The sequence below is a fragment of the Electrophorus electricus genome, chromosome 5 (genome assembly GCF_041902795.1).
Source record: "Electrophorus electricus isolate QZ-2024a chromosome 5, ASM4190279v1, whole genome shotgun sequence".
NCBI lineage: Eukaryota > Metazoa > Chordata > Actinopteri > Gymnotiformes > Gymnotidae > Electrophorus > Electrophorus electricus.
Window position 1 is genome coordinate 550179 of NC_137501.1, and position 19822 is coordinate 570000.

General features: G+C 49.0%; 1 protein-coding gene across 21 annotated transcripts in view; it reads right to left on the reverse strand.

The window, feature by feature from the left end:
• Positions 1-19822, reverse strand: part of fbrsl1 (fibrosin-like 1) — a 211314-nt gene that overhangs the window by 8301 nt on the left and 183191 nt on the right. For 10 of the 21 annotated variants that reach the window (XM_035530314.2, XM_081714884.1, XM_035530303.2 and 7 more), the window contains 6 exons: positions 19420-19468; positions 4553-4916; positions 4046-4302; positions 2224-2480; positions 404-454; positions 117-212 (listed from right to left, as the gene is read on the reverse strand). In XM_035530314.2, coding sequence (XP_035386207.1) covers positions 117-212; positions 404-454; positions 2224-2480; positions 4046-4302; positions 4553-4916; positions 19420-19468 — 1074 coding nt within the window. Of the gene's footprint in view, positions 1-116; positions 213-403; positions 455-2223; positions 2481-2636; positions 2798-4045; positions 4303-4552; positions 4917-19419; positions 19469-19822 lie in introns of all 21 variants that reach the window. The other 11 variants (XM_081714883.1, XM_035530311.2, XM_035530309.2 and 8 more) reach the window with 5 other exon arrangements.

Sequence of the window (19822 nt, forward strand, 5' to 3'; positions counted from 1 at the left end):
ACATTTGCCCCTTGCAGTCAGTGGAAAGCTTCACCTCACGCTGCAAGCTTGTGTGTACGTACACGGAATGAAAACGAGTAAGCAGATGCTGTGTTGTGTGGTAGGGGGAGGGTGACCTTTGGCTGGAAGGCTCCCTGCAGTGAGCTGAAGGGTCCGGGGTGCGGCAGCAGTGGGGATAAGCCGGGCACAGCCGCCGGGTACGACGAGAAGAACTGCAGCCACAAACACAGAGAGGTTAGCAGACGCAGGCCTGCAGGCGACCAGCCGCCAGCACTTGCTAAGGTGTGTCACGCGTGCCATGGGGTGTCGCACGTGGCATGCGGTGTAACGTGGGCAGTGCGGTATCACGTGTGCCGTGTCGTATCACGTGATCTTGTTGTGCATCGGCCTGGTCTGCACTTACACTCGACTGTCGTAAGAAAGGATTGTCCAGCTTTGGGGTGTACTTGTCGAACTGTGAGAGAGAGAGAGAGCGAGAGAGAGAGAGAGAGAGAGAGAGAGAGAGAGAGAGAGAGAGAGAGAAAGAAATGCATCAGCATCACAGACGTGTGTCACCAAAACCAGAGTTGTACTGGGAGAAGAAAGCAGAACAACAAGCAGTTGAAGTCCAAAGGAAGGACGTCACACAGCGCGGGACGCCGGGACAAGGCCTCTGGAAGGTAAAGCATCTGTGAAACACGTACGTGATACGATTCGGACAGTGCAGTAACGTCGTGGATACGATCCGATCATTTCAGCAATGCGTTCCAACCCGTGTGCGGCACATACAGGGATAGGAATGCCATAATAACAGAGACCGGCACCTCAGCGTGTGTGTGTGGAAAAGGAAACTGACCTCGTTAGGGGTTTGTTAGATTAGAGATTTGCAAGAAATGTGAATCCAATCGTGTCAAATCAAGTTATCCCATTTCTAACCTCCTCTGTCTGTCTGAGCGATGACACCTGTACTCTCAGTCAAGACTCCACAGTCTCCATTCTCTCCTCTCAAATGCCAGCAGGACACGCACACACGCACGTCTCCGACAGGACCTGACCAGGCCGCGACCCCGGTGGTGCTCCGTCAGCCTGTCATTACCAACAGCTTTTGCTAATTAAGATGCGCTATTTCATCTTTACACAATTATGGACATTCCTTCGCTAAGAGAGATTGATTCTGTGTCGCTGTTCGAAAAAGCCAGCTGCTTAGAGGCGTGAAACAAATACAGCTTCACAATTTCATTAATTAAAGTGATTAGCTGGAGGCCGTCGCCGTGACGACGACAGAGCGGAGCCGCGACTGAGTAATGGCATGCCCCACAGCCGCGACGTCAGCCCCGCTTCGACAACACAGCAACAACGATGACAGCTCTGTAGCTGGAGAAGAAAACGCAGATCACGTGAACACCGCAAAAGAGGACAGGACATCTGCACAGACAGTGCTACGTGTTTGGAAGGCACGTTATAACAGAGACCAACGAAAGCTTCACTTTCTGTGACGGTCTGTTAACGTATGGCAGACAAGCGCAGCTCTGATAGGAGGAGGACTGGCACCACGTGCAGGAACGTGACCCCGAGTAGGGGAGGATCTCTCCAGGATAACGGGCTAAACCCAGCACACACCCCGTTCGTGTGACCGTTACCGCAGTCGCGTGCCCCTCCCATGCCTCACTGATTTATCGGGACTCTGGAGATCTTGATTTTCTGAACATGAGCTACCAGTGTTCCTAATGGCCTCTCGGCATGTGGGAGCCATTATCCCAACGAGCTCTACTGACGTCAGGCCATTCATCTCTTGACCGTGACCCCACGACCATGACCTCACGAGCAGGGACCCTCCCTCCATCCTGGACCCGGGGGGGGGGGGGGTTTGACTCGTTAAGAGTCATACTCATTAAGAGTCATACATAAGCACTAAAGTTGGTCTGGTGTTTTCATCTAGGTACACTGACATTATAACAGTCAGATACATGATATGGCATGACATGATACGGCACTGTTTATGGTTTGGGGGGCGGGGGGGCGTGTCTTTATATGAGAACTGTACTAAACACCTGCGGGAGACATGAGGTACTGGATCAGTGCTGACCCAGAGGACCCTTCATAAGTCCAGGTCATTAATTAATTAATTAGTAAAAACTAATTAACGGTCATGTAACTCCTCCCCCTGCAGGGGTGTGGCATTTTCACGGGCTCTGCCTGATCTGTTTGTTTGTTTGTTTTTCTGTTTATTTTACTTAGCCTCACATTTCTGGCTGCGGTACGCACCAGGGGCGGTGCCGGGGACGGACCAATCAGGCTGCCCGGGGGCAGGCCTGCGGGGAAAGGCGTGAAGGTGTGCTGGTGCGTGTGCTGGTGCGTGTGCTGGTGTTGGTGAAACTCTGCCCTCAGCAGGGACATGGGAGCCATCGGCGAGCCGGTCGCCCCCGGCGCCGACCCCCGACCTCGCTCCGAACTCTGAACCAGGAACCGGTTGTTCAGCTCCTGCCGGAGAAGGTCATGCTCTGCAAGAGAGGAGAGCGGAAGGGAGGGGGGAAATGGAGAGGGTGGGGCATACAGGGGGCGGGGCATATGGGGGTGGGGCATAGGAAGAAAAACAAAAGGCACGGGCGGCCAGTGAGTTTTCACAACAGCGGAAAGAGAAGAAAGAGAATAATCACCTGGCTCTCTCTGTTTCTCCAACTCAAGCTGTGAGGGTTTTCTACGTGAGGACTCATTGGTGGCGGTAAGAGAGTTGCCTGTGACAATGTGCCAATCAGAATCCCCGAATGAGGCTGGCAATACATGATTGGTTGGTTGAATGATATCAACAGGCTGGTATCTGAAGACAAGAGAGAACCAAGAGTCACCTCAGCAGAAAACACACACAACCTCCCTAACCTCCATGTCTTCCTGCTTACACACACAACTTCAGTCTATACGGATAATATTAAAATTCTCTTAAAATCAGGGTTAACATCTGTCTAAATATTAAATAATCATATCTAGAATTCAGAAGAGCAGACAGGTTTTTTGAACACTTTTTGAATAACTTTGGGACAACCTTTACCAAAAAGGTAAAGGTACATTTAAAAGATACTTCAGAATAAAGAATAAAGCTACCAGCGTTACACAGTGGCAGAGAAAATCAAACAAAAACACCTCATATTCCTTATTTTAGTCATACATTTGCTCTTTTGTCTTTTTCAGGGAAGCACCTTAAATGGTGAGTTTTAAACATAAATGTAACATTTTTATCTGGGTGGTTCACAAACAAGATTTACTTACCAGAGAATGGCGAACAGCAGACGGAGCCTGACGTAATTTCTATACGAGTTATTACTTTAACATTTACATTTCAAATTTGGTCCATCTTTAAAAGGATTGGATATTAACAATAAAACAGAACTGATATTACACTCTTTTCTTACCAGATTATATAAGATTAGAGGAGCGTTATTCCACAGGAATAATTATGGACAGAACTGCTAAATTTCACTAATTTTGTTTCACTTTGCTGAAAACAGGACAGACACCAAGGGCTTGTGTGTTATCAGGAAATATTACTAAAATTGTAAACAAACTAACAATAAAATAAAACCAAACCAAACCAAACCAAACCACCCAACACCATCACATTATTGTGTGTGCATCACTGATCAAACACCTTCTAACACTCATGTTTTCTGCTTTCTGGTTAGCTGTGTTTGTTCTCCATTTAGCCATTTTTAATCTTGATTAAATTCCCCACGAGTGTTTGGGGAGGGAGCGCTCCCCCAGAGCCAGTAAGGAGTTAATTTGATTCCGTTGACACTTCCTGAATAGCAACAACCTAATCACTGTGTTTAACGGCTAATTCACTCGGCTCAATAACACCACGACGGTGACGATGGCCGGTGCGCTGTTACAGAACACTGACCTCCGCAGTACGGCTGAGGCCATGATACACAAATGAGAACTTCGATTACAGGACTTCCTGTTGGGTGGCTGACTACTGTTAGATGGAATGGGCTGATTTTTACATCAAACTATAACACGGGTCACTGGCTGGCGACGCCGACCCCGCGCCGCGACCCCACGGCGCTCTTACCTGGGTAGGGCGTAGCAGCTGGGTGTCCTGGTACCACCAGGCTGTTGGGAGGCAGCGTGGCAGGGGGGGGCAGCGTGGCAGGGGTGGCGAACATGGCCGGGTGGCGTGAAGGGTGAGACAGGGGACGCAGGGAGCAGTGAGGAGAGGAGAGCCCAGCCACGGACAGAGGGAGGGCGGGACCTGGCGAGGGCAGGCCACTGAGGTGGTGGGGGGAGGGGGGGAGGCGGTGCTTGGGCGGGAGGGAGGCGGGGCTATTGCTGCAGGACAAAATGACGGGCGAGAGAAGAAAATTAGACTCGGGTATAGATTTAACGTGTAAATAAATCAACTGTCACACCAGGACCAATATGTAATGTTTTTTATACTGCGTCTAGTAAAATGGACAAATATATTCAGAGTGCAGCTTTAATACTAATAATAATCTTCAGCACATCTTGCCATGTGAGCCTAGATTTTTAAGGAACTCCCTGTTCTCCAGATACGCGAGTGAACGGAAAAGCTGCTTACCTGATGTCGTGAAGGCTGTATGGCAATGGATGATGATGACTGATGATTGGTCGACTGTGGTGGCTCGGGGGCGGGACTCTGCGCTCCTGTGGATGTGATGGGTTCCTTAGGAGGGGAGGGGTGGGGTTAGGGGGTGCAGCTTCCTTCTTGATGCTGAGTGGGGTTGGAGAGTTGGGGCGTGGCCTGGGGGGGGGGGCTGCCGTGGCAGCAGGGGCAGGAGACCCCGTAGGGGCCGATGCAGGGGTGGGGCTCGGGATGGGTAGGGCGAAGGAAACACTGTTACTCTGTTCCTGACTGCGCTGGAGACCAGAGACTTTAGCAGGAGTGCAGAGCTTTGAGTCGAGACTCTCATTCGACGTCACACCTGAGAGAGAGAGAGAGAGAGAGAGAGAGAGAGAGAGAGAGAGAGAGAGAGAGAGAGAGAGAGAGAGAGAGAGAGAGAGAGAGAGAGAGAGAGAGAGAGAGAGAGAGAGAGAGAGAGAGAGAGAGAGAGAGAGAGAGAGAGAGAGAGAGAGAGCAACGGTGAGGCCAGACTGAACTGATGCCAGATGATGCTGTTCTCTACACAAGAGGGCAGAGTCTGAGAATATGAACCCAACCAAACCCAAATGTCAGAGTGTACAGAGAGTGTATAAGGATATCAGAGTGTACAAGGAGAGTACAGGGATATCAGAGTGTGCAGAGAGTGTACAGGGATATCAGAGTGTGCAGAGAGTATACAGGGATATCAGAGTGTGCAGAGTGTACAGGGATATCAGAGTGTGCAGAGAGTGTACAGGGATATCAGAGTGTGCAGGGATAGAGTGTATAGGGATGTCTCACTCCCTCTCTCTTTCTCTCTCTCCTCTCTCTCTCTCTTTCCCTCTGCGGGTTTTATGAAGTGTTTAATCAGGTCTTTGTCATGCTTGAGTATAATCAGATGATCCAATTTCTGCGAGCAAGCCAGTCAGAATGAATAAATCACAGCTAATTAAAGTTAAACGCAGATTTACTGCGCACACAATCTGCCATGAAATAATTATGTTTCAATTGTCCTGTGTAAAGGAGCTGCAGAGCCTCCTCTGCCCTTCACGAGCCTCCTGTCTGCACTCGCGCCTTTTTCTGCTCATTCTCTTTTTCTCTCTCCAGCCCTCTCAGCCATCTCTGAAACATGTTAAATGGACACTCTACCCCTGTTACAAAACTCTGCTGGGCTCCACAGAGCACAAGGAGGTTTGTGAGGTGCTGTCACTCCGTGCGGGGTCACAGAGCGGGACTGGCGAGGACTCCAGTTACCTGCTCTAGAAAAACCCACAAGCACCCATGTGTTCACATAAATTAGTCAAATATTCAGTTTCCAAATGGAAATAAGAAATATTTTATACAAAATATATCAGACTGCAAGAAGAAACAAACAAACAAACAAACAAACAAACTCCAGCTTGACAGATTTGGAAATGGAAAACAAAACATTTAAAGGACAATGTAGTGAAATAAAACACAAGAGACAGGAAAAATGGGACAGACAGTGTGTTCACTTTGTGTAGCCCACTATAACCTCAGTTACCCCACTACAACCTCAGTTACCCCACTACAACCTCAGACACCAGACACTCTACTACAACCTCAGATACCCCACTACAACACCAGACACCCCACTGCAACCTCAGATACCCCACTACAACACCAGACACTCTACTACAACCTCAGTTACCCCACTACAACACCAGACACTCTACTACAACCTCAGTTACCCCACTACAACACCAGACACTCTACTACAACCTCAGATACCCCACTACAACACCAGACACCCCACTGCAACCTCAGATACCCCACTACAACACCAGATACCCCACTACAACACCAGACACCCCACTACAACACCAGACACCCCACTACAACCTCAGTTACCCCACTACAACCTCAGTTACCCCACTACAACCTCAGACACTCTACTACAACCTCAGTTACCCCACTAGAACCTCGGACAGTCCACTACAACCTCGGACACCAGACACCCCACTACAACACCAGACACTCTACTACAACCTCAGATACCCCACTACAACACCAGACACTCTACTACAACCTCAGATACCCCACTACAACACCAGACACTCTACTACAACCTCAGATACCCCACTACAACCTCAGACACTCTACTACAACCTCAGATACCCCACTACAACCCCAACGATAAAAGCTCCTCCACGCGTTCCCCTCCTCCCCTCTCCTCCACCCTCTGATGAAATATTAAACCCCTTTAGTCACTCATGGACGTCCACACCAGTAACAGGGTGACAAAAGCCTGAATTCTCTGCCCTTTTCTCTTTGGTATTTTGAACAGAAAGGACGATACCTCTGAAACGGGCACATGGGGCCACATCAGCTGTGCCATTTCTCCCTGAATGGCTGATGTGAGATCAGTGTGAAAGCACGCTGTGAGCAGATGCTGTGGTAGATAACCCTGTCTATCACCCACCCCACACCCACCCCTCCCCATTCAACGCCAAAGCGTGAGAAGGAAAATATTTCTCATTCTAAATGTCGTCCGTCACTGACGTTGCCTTGGAAACAAGGCTCCCGGGCATGCTGGCGTGGAGGATGGCACTACCGCGCGGGCTGACCGCGACTGCCGTCCACAGACACACTGGGCACAGTGGGTGGTGTGTGTGTGCCCGTCTTAATGGTGATTCTAATAGGGCATAATGACACAGCTAGGAGACAGCAAGACACACACACACACACACACACAGCTTCTTGCTCATTAAAAACAGCCTGCATCCACACGTCTGTTGCCGTAGCGATCAGTCGCCTCGCACAGCTTGCACCACCCCCAGCATCATTTGTGCGGGAGATGCGTCAGGGAGCAGCGGACCAAACCTTCACCCTGAATATCAACTCTGCTGCAGCCCACTCGCTACACTGTCGCATGAAAATCAGACAATAAAATATATCAAAATCGGAGTTCAAATTTCTGCTGAACTGAAGCAGTTTGCTGGCCAGCGATCAAAGTCTGTCTGCAGTCTGTTACACACTCAGCCTTGATTATGAAACGCTGTATTGCCTGAATACAATTTAAAGCCACCTCGCTAAACGCCAGGAAAACGAAACAACAGTTTATCTTCAGATCAGCAAATTTCCAAATGTACCGAGACTCATACGTGAGCTGACGGTGTCCATCTGTGAGGACAGGCCAGAATCTTCCGGAACACAGCGGCATTAATGCCACTGACCCGATCTCTCACTAGACTGCTCGGGTTTCAAAGATTTGCTTCCAACACGTCAAACTTCCACCTGCACGGAGTTGCCTGGCACGTCACGGAATGTGCTTCGCAATCGCTCCGAATAGACAGCGAAGAGAAAAGCTTACAAATGCAACAGAGCCACAAATCCTTCAGGGAGGAAACACGTCAACACGCCTGCCAACACTTGCCATGAAGGAGGCGGTTTGTTTTGTTTTGGTTTGTTCTTTTGACATGCTGAGGTTTTTACAGTAATAACCAATAAAAGCCTTTGTGCTTAGCTTCTCAACACCACTCTCACAGGGGGCGCCATTTCCACAGTGCCCTCGGGTGTCAGGATACAGACAGGAGGACACACCTTTATAGTCTAGGAAGAGTGCAGAAGTTGCAACTCAAACTCAACACCAAGACAAAACGCGCAAGTGCTAGGAGACTCGCAAAGAATGTTGAACTCTCTGGGGAGGTCAAAGGTCACTCTGAAGAGAGGCTGATGCTCCCTTGGGGTATGTAGGCAGCACTGTTGAGCAGATGACTCGTGACCAAACCCCCACCCCACCCACACACCCCTACTTTCTCTCTTGTGGTACGAGCTCTCCTGGGATTCTGCCATGTACACATTCTACTGTGGAATGATCCACAGACGGCTATGCAGGGACAAGCCAATGACGGATGGTTCCAGAAGGAGTGGGATGACCCTATTGCCACCACACAGCTGTCCCGCCATGATATCCTTGACCTCTGACCTTGTTTCATACTTAGACGTCTGCCTGAAACATCTGGACTCTGGCCCTGCACTTTCTAACACACACACACACGCACACACACACACACACACACACACGCACGCACGCACGCACATGCACACACACACACACACACACACACACACACACACACCTCTTCTATGATGAAAGTGTAGACACACGGCTCTGGTTTCCTTTGTAAGCGGAACTGCCACTTATACGATGAGAGCACAGCTTAAGTGCTGCCTTGTATCCTAACCAATCATCAGATCTCCCACTGCACCCAGGGACACCCAGGGACACCCAGGGACACCAGTGTCCTCCGCCAGGGATGCCCTCTGTCCTGCCCCTTTACGCCAGCTGCTGTAAACGCAGTCTGGGTGTGTTGTGATTGGTACACCTGTAACACGGTAAAAACTGCAGCCATGCAAATGCCATGGGAATCCTATAAAACCACCAGAAGATACTGCCACACACAGAACCTACAAACACCCACCCACACACACACAAACATCCATGCATGTGTGTGTGTCTACATCATGAGAATGTTTCTGTAGAAAGGATTACCTTGGCAAGTGTGTCAGGACCACACATGAAGAAAAGTGTTGAACTATGACAGCACTCCGCATCACTCCCAAATACCCCCCCAACTACTGCCATATTATAGACCATATTATTACATACCATATTATTACATACCATATTATAGACCATATTATTACATACCATATTATTATAGACCATATTATTATAGACCATATTACAGACCTTACCATTACAGACCATATTATAGACCACATTATTACAGACCATATTATAGACCACATTATTACATACCATATTATAGACCATATTATTACATACCATATTATAGACCACATTATTATAGACCACATTATTATAGACCATATTATTATAGACCATATTACAGACCTTACCATTACAGACCATATTATAGACCACATTATTACATACCATATTATAGACCACATTATTACATACCATATTATAGACCATATTATTACATACCATATTATAGACCACATTATTATAGACCATATTATTATAGACCATATTCACTAATGTTTAAACAGAACAAATAGTGTTACCCAGCAACCTGAATGTGACCCTGAGTCTCCCTGACCCCTGACAGACCCCTCCCCCCCCAAACAGCACCACCAGCACCTTCTTTCCTCCATCAGGATGCAGTGAACTTGGCGTGGGTGGGGTGGGGGGTGGGCGTGGGCAGGGACGTGTGGTTTATCGTTTCATTAATGACCTGCCCAACAGCAGCTGTCCAGGAAGATTAAAGGAGAAACATAGAGCTGCAATTACGGAGATGACTGGAGACAACGGCTGTCAGCTCTAATAACCACCAGGGCCGCCGTGTCTCTCTCTCACACACACACACACACACACACACACACACACACACACACACACACACACACACACACACACACACACACACACACACCTCGTTGGATCTGGTTTCACTGCAGCCAAACATAAACCAGGTCCTGGGTGTTTCGTGTTCGTAATCCTCCAATACGCACCTCCACATCAGCTGGGGTTCATAAGCTCCACCTCAGAGGTCAAGGGGTCAAGGGAGGGAACTACAGCTGCAGAAATAGAGTGGACACAAAAGAAAAGTCTGGAAACGTCATGCCTGTCTCTCCCCTTACATCCCTCCGTCAGCGGGACGTCAGTCTGTCTCAGCAGGACAGCACAGACACCCAGCATGGCCCAGAATTCCAGCCCAGCAGGGCAGCTTTATCTGGTTCCATATTCCCTTACACACTTAACAATGGCTTTCTGCTCCACGGCAGGAAAGCATCCTCTATTAGCACAGCCAGGGAGAGAGAGAGAGAGAGAGAGATGGAGAGTGGGTGAGGGAGGGAGAGAGAGAGAGAGAGAGAGAGAGAGAGAGAGAGAGAGAGAGAGAGAGAGAGAGATAGAGAGATAGAGAGATAGATAGATAGATAAAATAGGACAAAAATGACCCAAAACGGCTGGTTCAGGTGGCGTTTGCTGAGGTGGAATGTAAATAAAAGGTGGTGTAACGTGGCCAGTGGGTGGAGGAGGGTGAGGAGACCCTGTGGTGAGTGCACAGAAGACGATCTCTCAGCACACGGCTGATTAAATTCAGGGGCTGGAGGAACCGATGAAAGGGAGGCATGTCGCAGAGACCAGGAACTGAAAGAGGCCTTATACCCTTATACACCTCCCCCTCCCTCTCTCTCTCTCTCTCTCTCTCTCTCTCTCTCTCTCTCTCTCCCTCTCCCTCCCTCCCTCTCTCCCTCTCCCTCCCTCTCTCCCTCTCCCTCCCTCTCCCTCCCTCTCTCCCTCTCCCTCCCTCTCTCCCTCTCTCTCTCCCCCTCCCTCTCTGTGTGTGTGTGTCAATCTTTGTCTCTCTGTCGTTCTGGTTGGCCATTCACGTGCACCAGTGTGAAGACGGTAAATATTTTCAGTCGTCTCATGTTCCGTCAACTGTTACTCACCAAAGTGCTTCAGGGTAAACACACTGGGATGAATACGGACTGTTCCAGGACTAGACCAACACGTGTACACACACACACACACACACACACACACACACACACACGGCCGACATTTGATGAGTGTCATCGTCCAGGTGACGTACATCATGCTCTACTGGTTTAGCTCTAGACTTCAACACATCTCAGCATTTTCCAGAGGCCTTGGTCAGCTCTAAAGCTCCCTGTCCACCGCAGCCAATGAAATCCTTCATTGATGCTGGCCAAATATGATTGGACACTGAGCACAGAGCGTCCCGCCTCCCAGTGCTGCATGGGCACCGCCTCCAACACCGGCTGCAGCACAGGTGAAAATATTTCCGTTCAGAGCTGTGAACGTGTGAGGAGACTCCAAAGCCGGAGCTGCCATTCATTCGCTGAGCCGCATAGCAGGAAGAAGGACAGAGAATTTACAGCTACACTAATATCTCTACACGCCCAGATAATGGAATGAAAACAGCATTTGTAGAGGAAGTTTTTCCAAAGTTTGGAGTTAACGGACCACGTAGAGACAAAACCATAGCTGTGTGTGTGTGTGTGTGTGTGTGTGTGTGTGGAGGAGAACAATCGGAGCTAAACTGCTGTCCATATGACAATCCCAAGGCCCAACGCCCACATGTTTACAATAGCTTAGCATGTGCTGTTGTGTAGAGTTAGAACAGCTTAGAGAACAGACGCCGACAAGCCCTCAGACACGGGAAGGACACCACGGGACACCACGGGACAAGGCTGTTTGGAAATATCGGTTTTGAAAACAGTCACAGCAGCCTCATTCACACACCCACCCACCCACCCACCCAACAGGAGTTACTACAAAAGAGCAGAGGGACTGATCAGAGATCAGTGGTAGGAACCTGAGCAAAAGCAGAAGACTCATGCTCTGACTGGGGGCCTTTAATAGACCGAGACGGTCTGATCTACGATCAAGTTTCAGCCAGACTACCGATGTCAATTTTTGTGTGCCTGTGCAGTATTGAGAGAAGGGCTGAAGATTTCTCCTCCTCTGTACTGGTCACGGTCAGGTGGGTAGAGAGAGAGTGAGACAGGGAGACATCTTAACGAGATGGAGGTGCAAATCTGACCTAGGCAACAGCTCAGAACGACCTCCTCAAACACACACGTCAGTTTTAATTTCTTCTAACAGCTCTCTCTCACACACACACACACACACACACACACACACACACACACAGAGAGACTTGCTTGTCACTTCATACAGACACAATGATCCACACACACGTACAGAGAAGCACGCACAGAGAAGCGCACACACAAAAGGTCTATTCTGTTCATCTACTACCCTTAAAAGGCCACTTAGCAGCAGCTAAGAGAAGACGAGACCGCTCATATTAGCTACGTTTAACCTAACACGCAGACGCCTTCAAACCTCTCACAGTAAAGGCCTGATGTCTAAAGATAGTACCCCCCAGTCACTCACTGGGCCTGCCTAGCACTCTGAAAACAGAAGCTATCGGTAGGGTTGGGTACCAACATCCGGTACCAATATGCGATCAGTATCAACCGGACTGAGCCAAAGCAAAGATTTCTGTCCCTCATTTTCGTACCAAGACGTGTTTGGAGTCCAGATTTTGCTTCTTTATTGTAGAACAAAAGCTGCTAACAAACCCTGGATGTCAACATCACTGGAATCAGCACTGGAAACAGCCTGTCCCTGTACATCTCTGAACCTGTGCTGCACACCTGGCTCTAGCAGGGGAAAGTCCTGCCCCTTTACTGACAATCTTACCAGCTCCGTGACACCACGTCTCTCACTGATGGAACTACTGGGCTTTTTAATGCTCATCCCATTACTGCCAGTTACACACAATCGCACACACACACACAAACCTCTTGTGTTTACCTCCTCACACCATATCCTCCATCCTGTTGTTTTCTTTTGCCGAGAGCTCAGTGTTAGCTGTGCTGTGTATTCTGCTAAACAACCACAAAGAACATGGAGTCCTACAGGAAGACTGAATTAGCGTGACGTCTGTGTGTATCCGTACCAAAGAGGCATTAATGTTATTCGCTCCGTATCAGTTCTGATTTTCCACACTGGCATCAGTTCCAGCCTTCAGACCCCTCACATGTTCACAGGTAAGAGAGTCACTGAGGTCGTCTCCTCAAAAACAACCCTCCACAGCTCTCCACAGGTGAGATCCACTCCGGGGGCCCTCTCATCCGGTCTCTCCCCAGCGAGGGCAAGCGTTGCTGGGGCTCAGTGTCAAGTTCTCCCCCTGCTCTCCAGAATGGTGCTAAAATAACAGCCACTCGGCACTGAATGGGGCCATTGGAGACCCGGGCTGTTAAGAGGGCCGTCCCACGCTCGGCAACAGGGGGAATTCACTGGGTGCCAGGAACAACAGCAGAACAGATGCCTGGTTAAGTAAGGAACGGACCACACGGACGCTCTGGGTTTTCCTCCCACCTCCAACCGAGCCGCGTTAGTGTGTGTCTTAGCATAACACGGAGCGATTAATGCAACATACGCACGGCAAGCACAAGCTCCGTCTCAGAATGGCACGTCTCCCTGTGCCGGTGCTGATGGCAGGGCTAATTAGCTTAGCCGCACAGCAGAACTACTGTGGGAATAAGGGGAGAGGGCGCTAATGTCAGGGCAGCCTGGTAGCACAGATAGCGCGCGGACGCTAACGCTAGCCTCAGCTCGGCATGCGGCTGAACCAGTGCTCATGTTTTAGAGGATGTTTGTCTGAGCGCCTTCCAAATCCTTAGTGGATCACAAAGGCGTGACGCGCGCTCACTGACAATCATGGCGCTCCACTAAAGACGTAAGTGCACACGCCAAAAAGCAGGAGGTCAACGCCCACACTGAAGTTAGCAGAGAACTACTGGAGAACTACAAAACCACTGAAGAACTACCGGGGAACTACAGGAGAACTACAGGAGAACGGGTATGACGTTACCTGTGTCAGTATGAAGGTGTTTGAACAGATGTATGTGGTGGCCAACAATGTCGTTAATGACTACAGGCACCCCAGACAGAGTGGCTCAAGTGCAGCGCCACAGGAGGTTCTATGGTGATTATGATCTGTGGTGTGTAGCCTGTCCTTGGTTATGGAACGCCATCCACCTTCCCGCGGCTGTGTGAACTGATCCCAACATGCTTAGCCCGTGTTTGCAATATCCATCTAGCCTGGATCTTGGCCTGCCAGCCACTTTAGCCAAACTGCATGTTTGGGTGTAGCTCCACCTTCTGCCTTCCCCAGCGTGCATAACCTCCACCTCTGGAATAATAGACCCAAGACTAAATATCCCATACTGACATTGATTTAATCAGGCAGAGCGGGACCAAGAGCGCATCCAGAGAAAGGTGGACATGGCCACGCAGATTGAAAAAACAACAACTGCAAAATTCTCCACATTCTTACTGGCAAAAAGGAAAAGTGAAATGATGTCTTGGCTGTTGTTGCTAGGCTGATGGTTACACCAGACAGATTACAGAGGACAGAGAAACAGACCTCAGGAGCTGGGACTCCTGTTTGCCCAAACACCTGCCCATCACCCAACGAGAACCCAGCCTGCCTCCAGGGACCCCCGCCTGTGGGGCTGCCCCCTGGTGTCTCTCCTTAGCAAAAAACTACACCTCCCACAAATCCCCTACACCGCCTTCAGTCTGAGACCATGTGTAAATGACGTGCTCATCAATGTTTCATGTGCCGTAGACTTTAATGCACAGCACTTAGAGACAATTCAGCTGGTGGTAAAGACAGAAACCAGTAAACACAGGAGCTGAGGGTCCCTACAACCAGACTGACCCATTAAAACACCACCGCTGGAACTGGGAGAGACATCACATTTCCTCCACTGTAATTGACTAAATAACTATATAATCAATAACTATATAATCAATCGACTATAATCGTCTGGTGCGGCGGAGTAGGATGGGCTGGTGTTTGTCAGGACGGGTTGGTGTTTGTCTGGTGTTTGTCTGGACGTGTCGGTGTGATTGCTTTCTCTCTCCCTGAAGCTGCTTCCTGTCTTCTATCTAAAGAGATCTGTGTCAGTAACGGCTCAATTAATTATTAAACCCAATTAATCTCAACGACGCTACCAGTCTCCTTACAGGCAGGAATATACAAACAGTTAGTGCCATCAATAACCACAGACGCACACACACACATAAATTCTAATGGAGGGATAATGAAGAGAAAGTGTGTTATTCTTTCATGGCGGAGGGCGGGTGCTGTGTGCCGGTGACTTATGCTCGTGAACTTCCAGCTCTCGGAGGGCGTCTTTACCCGCTGAAAAGATTCCAATTAAATCAATAAACAAACAGGCTTTAGCGGGAAAAGGTATCCAAAAAGGTACGTGTGCACGTTCCTGTGTATGTGTATGTGCGTGCGTGTGACAGACAGACATGTGTGGGCAAGAATGGACATCTAACAGAAAGACACGGCCAGATGTGCAAATACAAACAACGACCCATAATGTTCTGCAAGACGAGCAAGCCACCTGACCGTGCCGCTAAACTGTGCTACAGGGACTCCCAGCATGCACCACTTCATTAGGAGCTGGGAGGCTGGAACAGCCCTGCCCATCGCTTGGCCCCCCCACACCCCGACAGCCGCAAAGCCGATTAGCCAGTTGAAAGGTCAAACTCCGCTCATGAGTCCCCTCAGGGGCTCCAGGAACACAGGGGCAAAGGTCAGGTGCACACGGGCAACGACCTTACCGAAGGCGGCCTCGGCTTGCATGCAAACGCCCTGCCCCCAAAACCACGCCTCCCCCTGCTTTGCACCCTTCCGGGGGAGGTGTGTGTATACGCGTACGTGCGTGTGTGAACGTGCATGCGAGGGTCTCCTCGGTGGAGGAGGGGCAGAGTAAAGACTTTTATTGACATGCAGCAAATAGCAGGCAGGAGTAAAGGGCACTCAGAGGCACTGCAGACAGAGAGGTTGATTAGCGATTCGACACAGAGACCCTGAGCAGTGTAGCACATAATGAGCGCCCAGAGAGCAGACCTACTGCCACGCCCTCCCCCAGTCTTGGCCAGTCTCCAGGGAAATTGCTTGCAATAGCGCTGCCGCGAAAAACCGGCCTGGAAGCACCAGAGAAGGACCTGGAAGAGAGGTGTCTAATCCTGTCCTGCGCAAGGTCAGATAGCTGGGGCTTACACACACGTCCTAACTGGGTGAGTTTATCTGTTTTTGTTGCCATGAGTTATGCAGATGGGTGTTATTCCCCACCAGAACACACACACACACACACACACACACACACACACACACACACATGCACATACACGCACACCCCCTCTTTCGTCTTTGTTCCGTAGACCTAATCCAGTGTGTGTGGGCTGGTAACTTTAATGGAAACAATTTATTAAGTCTGGCTTAAAATCCCATCTGCTGTTAATCTCCTGAAGCCGATAATCCTTCAGTCGTTTTGCATGTACAGTAACGTGTGCTTTAAAACGAACGCAACAGGTCAAAATTAATCAGGATTAGCGGACCACAAATCCACTTCATAAATGGTTTTTCCCCTCACAATCTTCCTGCTATCCCAGCATGCACCGGGCTTTCCTGGCAGACTGCACACACACATCGGTCACTCGCACAAGAGAGACCAAAAAAACCAAGACCAAAAAACCTCTGGCTGCCAAAGAATCCCTGAACACATTTCAGAACACCACCAAGATGTGTGTTTAACATAGTATTAGGTGTGTATTTAACACATTAATGATGTATGTGAATTATTTCCTTTCGACACCCTGTTATTGTGTCATCATTCAAACACACGTTCAGATATTCTGTCACAGTTATTTACATTTTACACAACGGCAAAAACTCTTATGAAGAGTGGAATTTCAATCCTGCTACAGAAACCGTGGGGTTAGGAGTCTTGAGAAAGACTCGTATAGGTGGGGGAGTCACAGCAGTTGACTGACCTGCTGCACGCCACAATCCACTACAGGAGTTCAGACTCTTCAGCAATACCAATCAATATAACATTTATGGCTCACTGAAAACCATTATCATAATTAAGTGTGATTGCACTTAATTAAACAATGTGTATTCATACACAAGGCACTGTTGGGAAAACAGCTCAACAGTACAGCAACAGCACGCCGTAATTCACCGACATCAGACACCTTCATTCCAGCCAATTTGTCTCTCAAAATTAGCCACATTAAATCAGGCTGAATAATCTAATAACCTAATAATCTAATAATCTAATAACCTAATAATCTCACCACAATTTGGCGCCATTGTGTGAAAAATGAAGAGTTCAGCTCTTAAATTGGATTTAATCAGGACTACAGTTAAACACCCTCACCTGCCCTAGAGAAACACGGGCCAGACCACGAGACCTTGATCTCAACCAACCACAGCCGGCTCAACACACACACACACACTTCAGGACAAACCACTCAACACTAACTACTAACTGAGTTGCCTGTCAAACTGTTACATCAAAATTAAATCCACACTGCCATAGGAAGAGCGCCCCTTCTTGGTCAGGGGGATTTCTCAGTGGTGTAGTCCTCTAGGACACACCAGTCTGAATGCCAGAGATTGGTCCAGCAGACATCTCATAATGGGACACAGGCGTAACCTGGGAAACAACCCAGCCTGAAGGAACACAGCATTCCAGAGCAAACAGCCTGGCCAGGCCGGACTACTGCAGCAGGAACAGAGAACACCAGCACACACACCGGCCCGGCTGCAGGAGAGAGAGAGAGGAAAAACACATTTTGTACTGCACTGTCACCATGTAACAGAATTATTCCAAGTAAAGGGCCGCACCACGAGGAGATCTCAGCACCCTCAAGCAGACCTCTCTTCTCAGCTGGTGTAGCGTACAAACGGGAGATAATCTGATGAGATTCTTAAAGTCTTTCTCTAATCCCACTCACATTAGCAGATTACAGAGAAAATGCATCCAACCCCTGCTGTGTGCAAACTCAGATCCACATGCAGTTTTGAGTGTGTGTGTGCGCGTTGGGAGCGGAAAATGGTAACATCATCATCATTGATTTTTATTGTCTTCTGGGTTCTAGTTTTCTTTGTGTGTTCCTAAAGTCTGTGACACCCCCGGAAGTCAGACGAGCACCACAGAACCAGAGTCAGTCAGCGCTCACAAACGCTTCCCCTCAGCTAGTCTCCTTTCACTTCCTCTCTCCTGTCTTCCTCACTCTCTCTGTCTCCTTATGCCAGACAAAAGCTGCCAGACAGAAATCACCCCCGACATTAACCTGCACAAATACCTCATGCTGATCTGAGACCAGTGTCTGTCACCAACATTCTGAAGTGGAACTGTAGAGTAAACTGTGACACTGGTATCAGGGAGCATCAGAGACCAGCAACCTGCACCACACATAACACACGCGCACGCACGCACACAACACACACACAACACACACACACACGCACGCACGCGCGCGCACACACGCACACAACACACACACACACACACACACACACCTCTGCATCAAGGTCTGTCTCTCACACACACACGCCTTATTTGCAAGTATTTCTATTTCAAAGAATGCAGAAATGTTTCATATAGAAACTTTGTTTGGAAGGAGGAGCTAAGATTAGCAAGATGTGAGGGGAGCAGAGCCCCTCTCAGAGCGGAGGGGAGGGGAGCGGAGCCCCTCTCAGAGGGGAGGGGAGGCGAACCCCTCTCAGAGTGGAGGGGAGCGGAGCCCCTCTCAGAGGGGAGGTGAGGGGAGCGGAGCCCCTCCCAGAGGCGAGGGGAGGGGAGCCGAACCCCTCTCAGAGGGCTGGCAGAGATGTGGGATGGTCCTGTCTAAAGTGTTGTACGGTGTCAGCTGTGTGCGCGGGTAGTGCCCGTCTCATGGCGTGCACAGTGGGTTTCCAGGACACTGTGGACACATCATGCCAAGCCTCACTTTTAATGGACCCCTGTGGTCCCAGAGAACCTCAGCGCAGCCACAGGAACGTGAGAGAGCTGAGAGAACCTCCACACGCGAGCTGTCTCTTGCAGTATTCAAACACAGACTAAAGACCCGTCTATTTGTGGAATATTTAAATGACCACTGACCCTGCTCCTATGTTGACTAACTGAAACTCTAGTACTTATTGTAGGGTTTTGTTTATTGTTTATTACACTGATTGTTGCCTGTTATAGAGTTTATATGTGTTTCACACTTCTAGTCATCAGCACTGATCCTTGTATTCTACAGTGTTCTAGTTCATTGGTATCTTGGACTCTGACCTACTGTACTATACTAGGATGTATCTATGAGGAAATGACAAAGCATTTGTGTGTGTCGCTCTGGATAAGAGAGCCTGATAAATGCAGTATTTGTAAATGTTAGTGTAGATGTAAATGGGAGGAACAGAAGGCCACAGTGAGAAGGTTTTGGGTGTTACCTTTGGATGCCGTGGGCAAGAAGAGCTTCTCTGATCCAACATCTGAAGTCTGTTAGGAAAACACAGAAGGGACTCGTGGTTAGTTCAGGGTCTTGGACCTGACTGAAGCACTTCGTATTCAACGTTTAAGGACAGCAGAGACAAAAGGAAATGACATCATGACATCCCAAAGGAAGTGACCTCAGGACCTGAATGATGCCATTAATACTGCAGACAGTTACAAACCACAACACCCTAGGAGGAAACGTTCCTTAGAATTACATCACAGTTTTCATTATAACATGATAGGCCACTTTATGACAATATAGCCACCTTTATAACACACCTGAACACTGGGGGCACTGTTGTGCCACCCTGAACATACCCCACCTTAAACAGAACACCACAAAGATACCCCACCTTA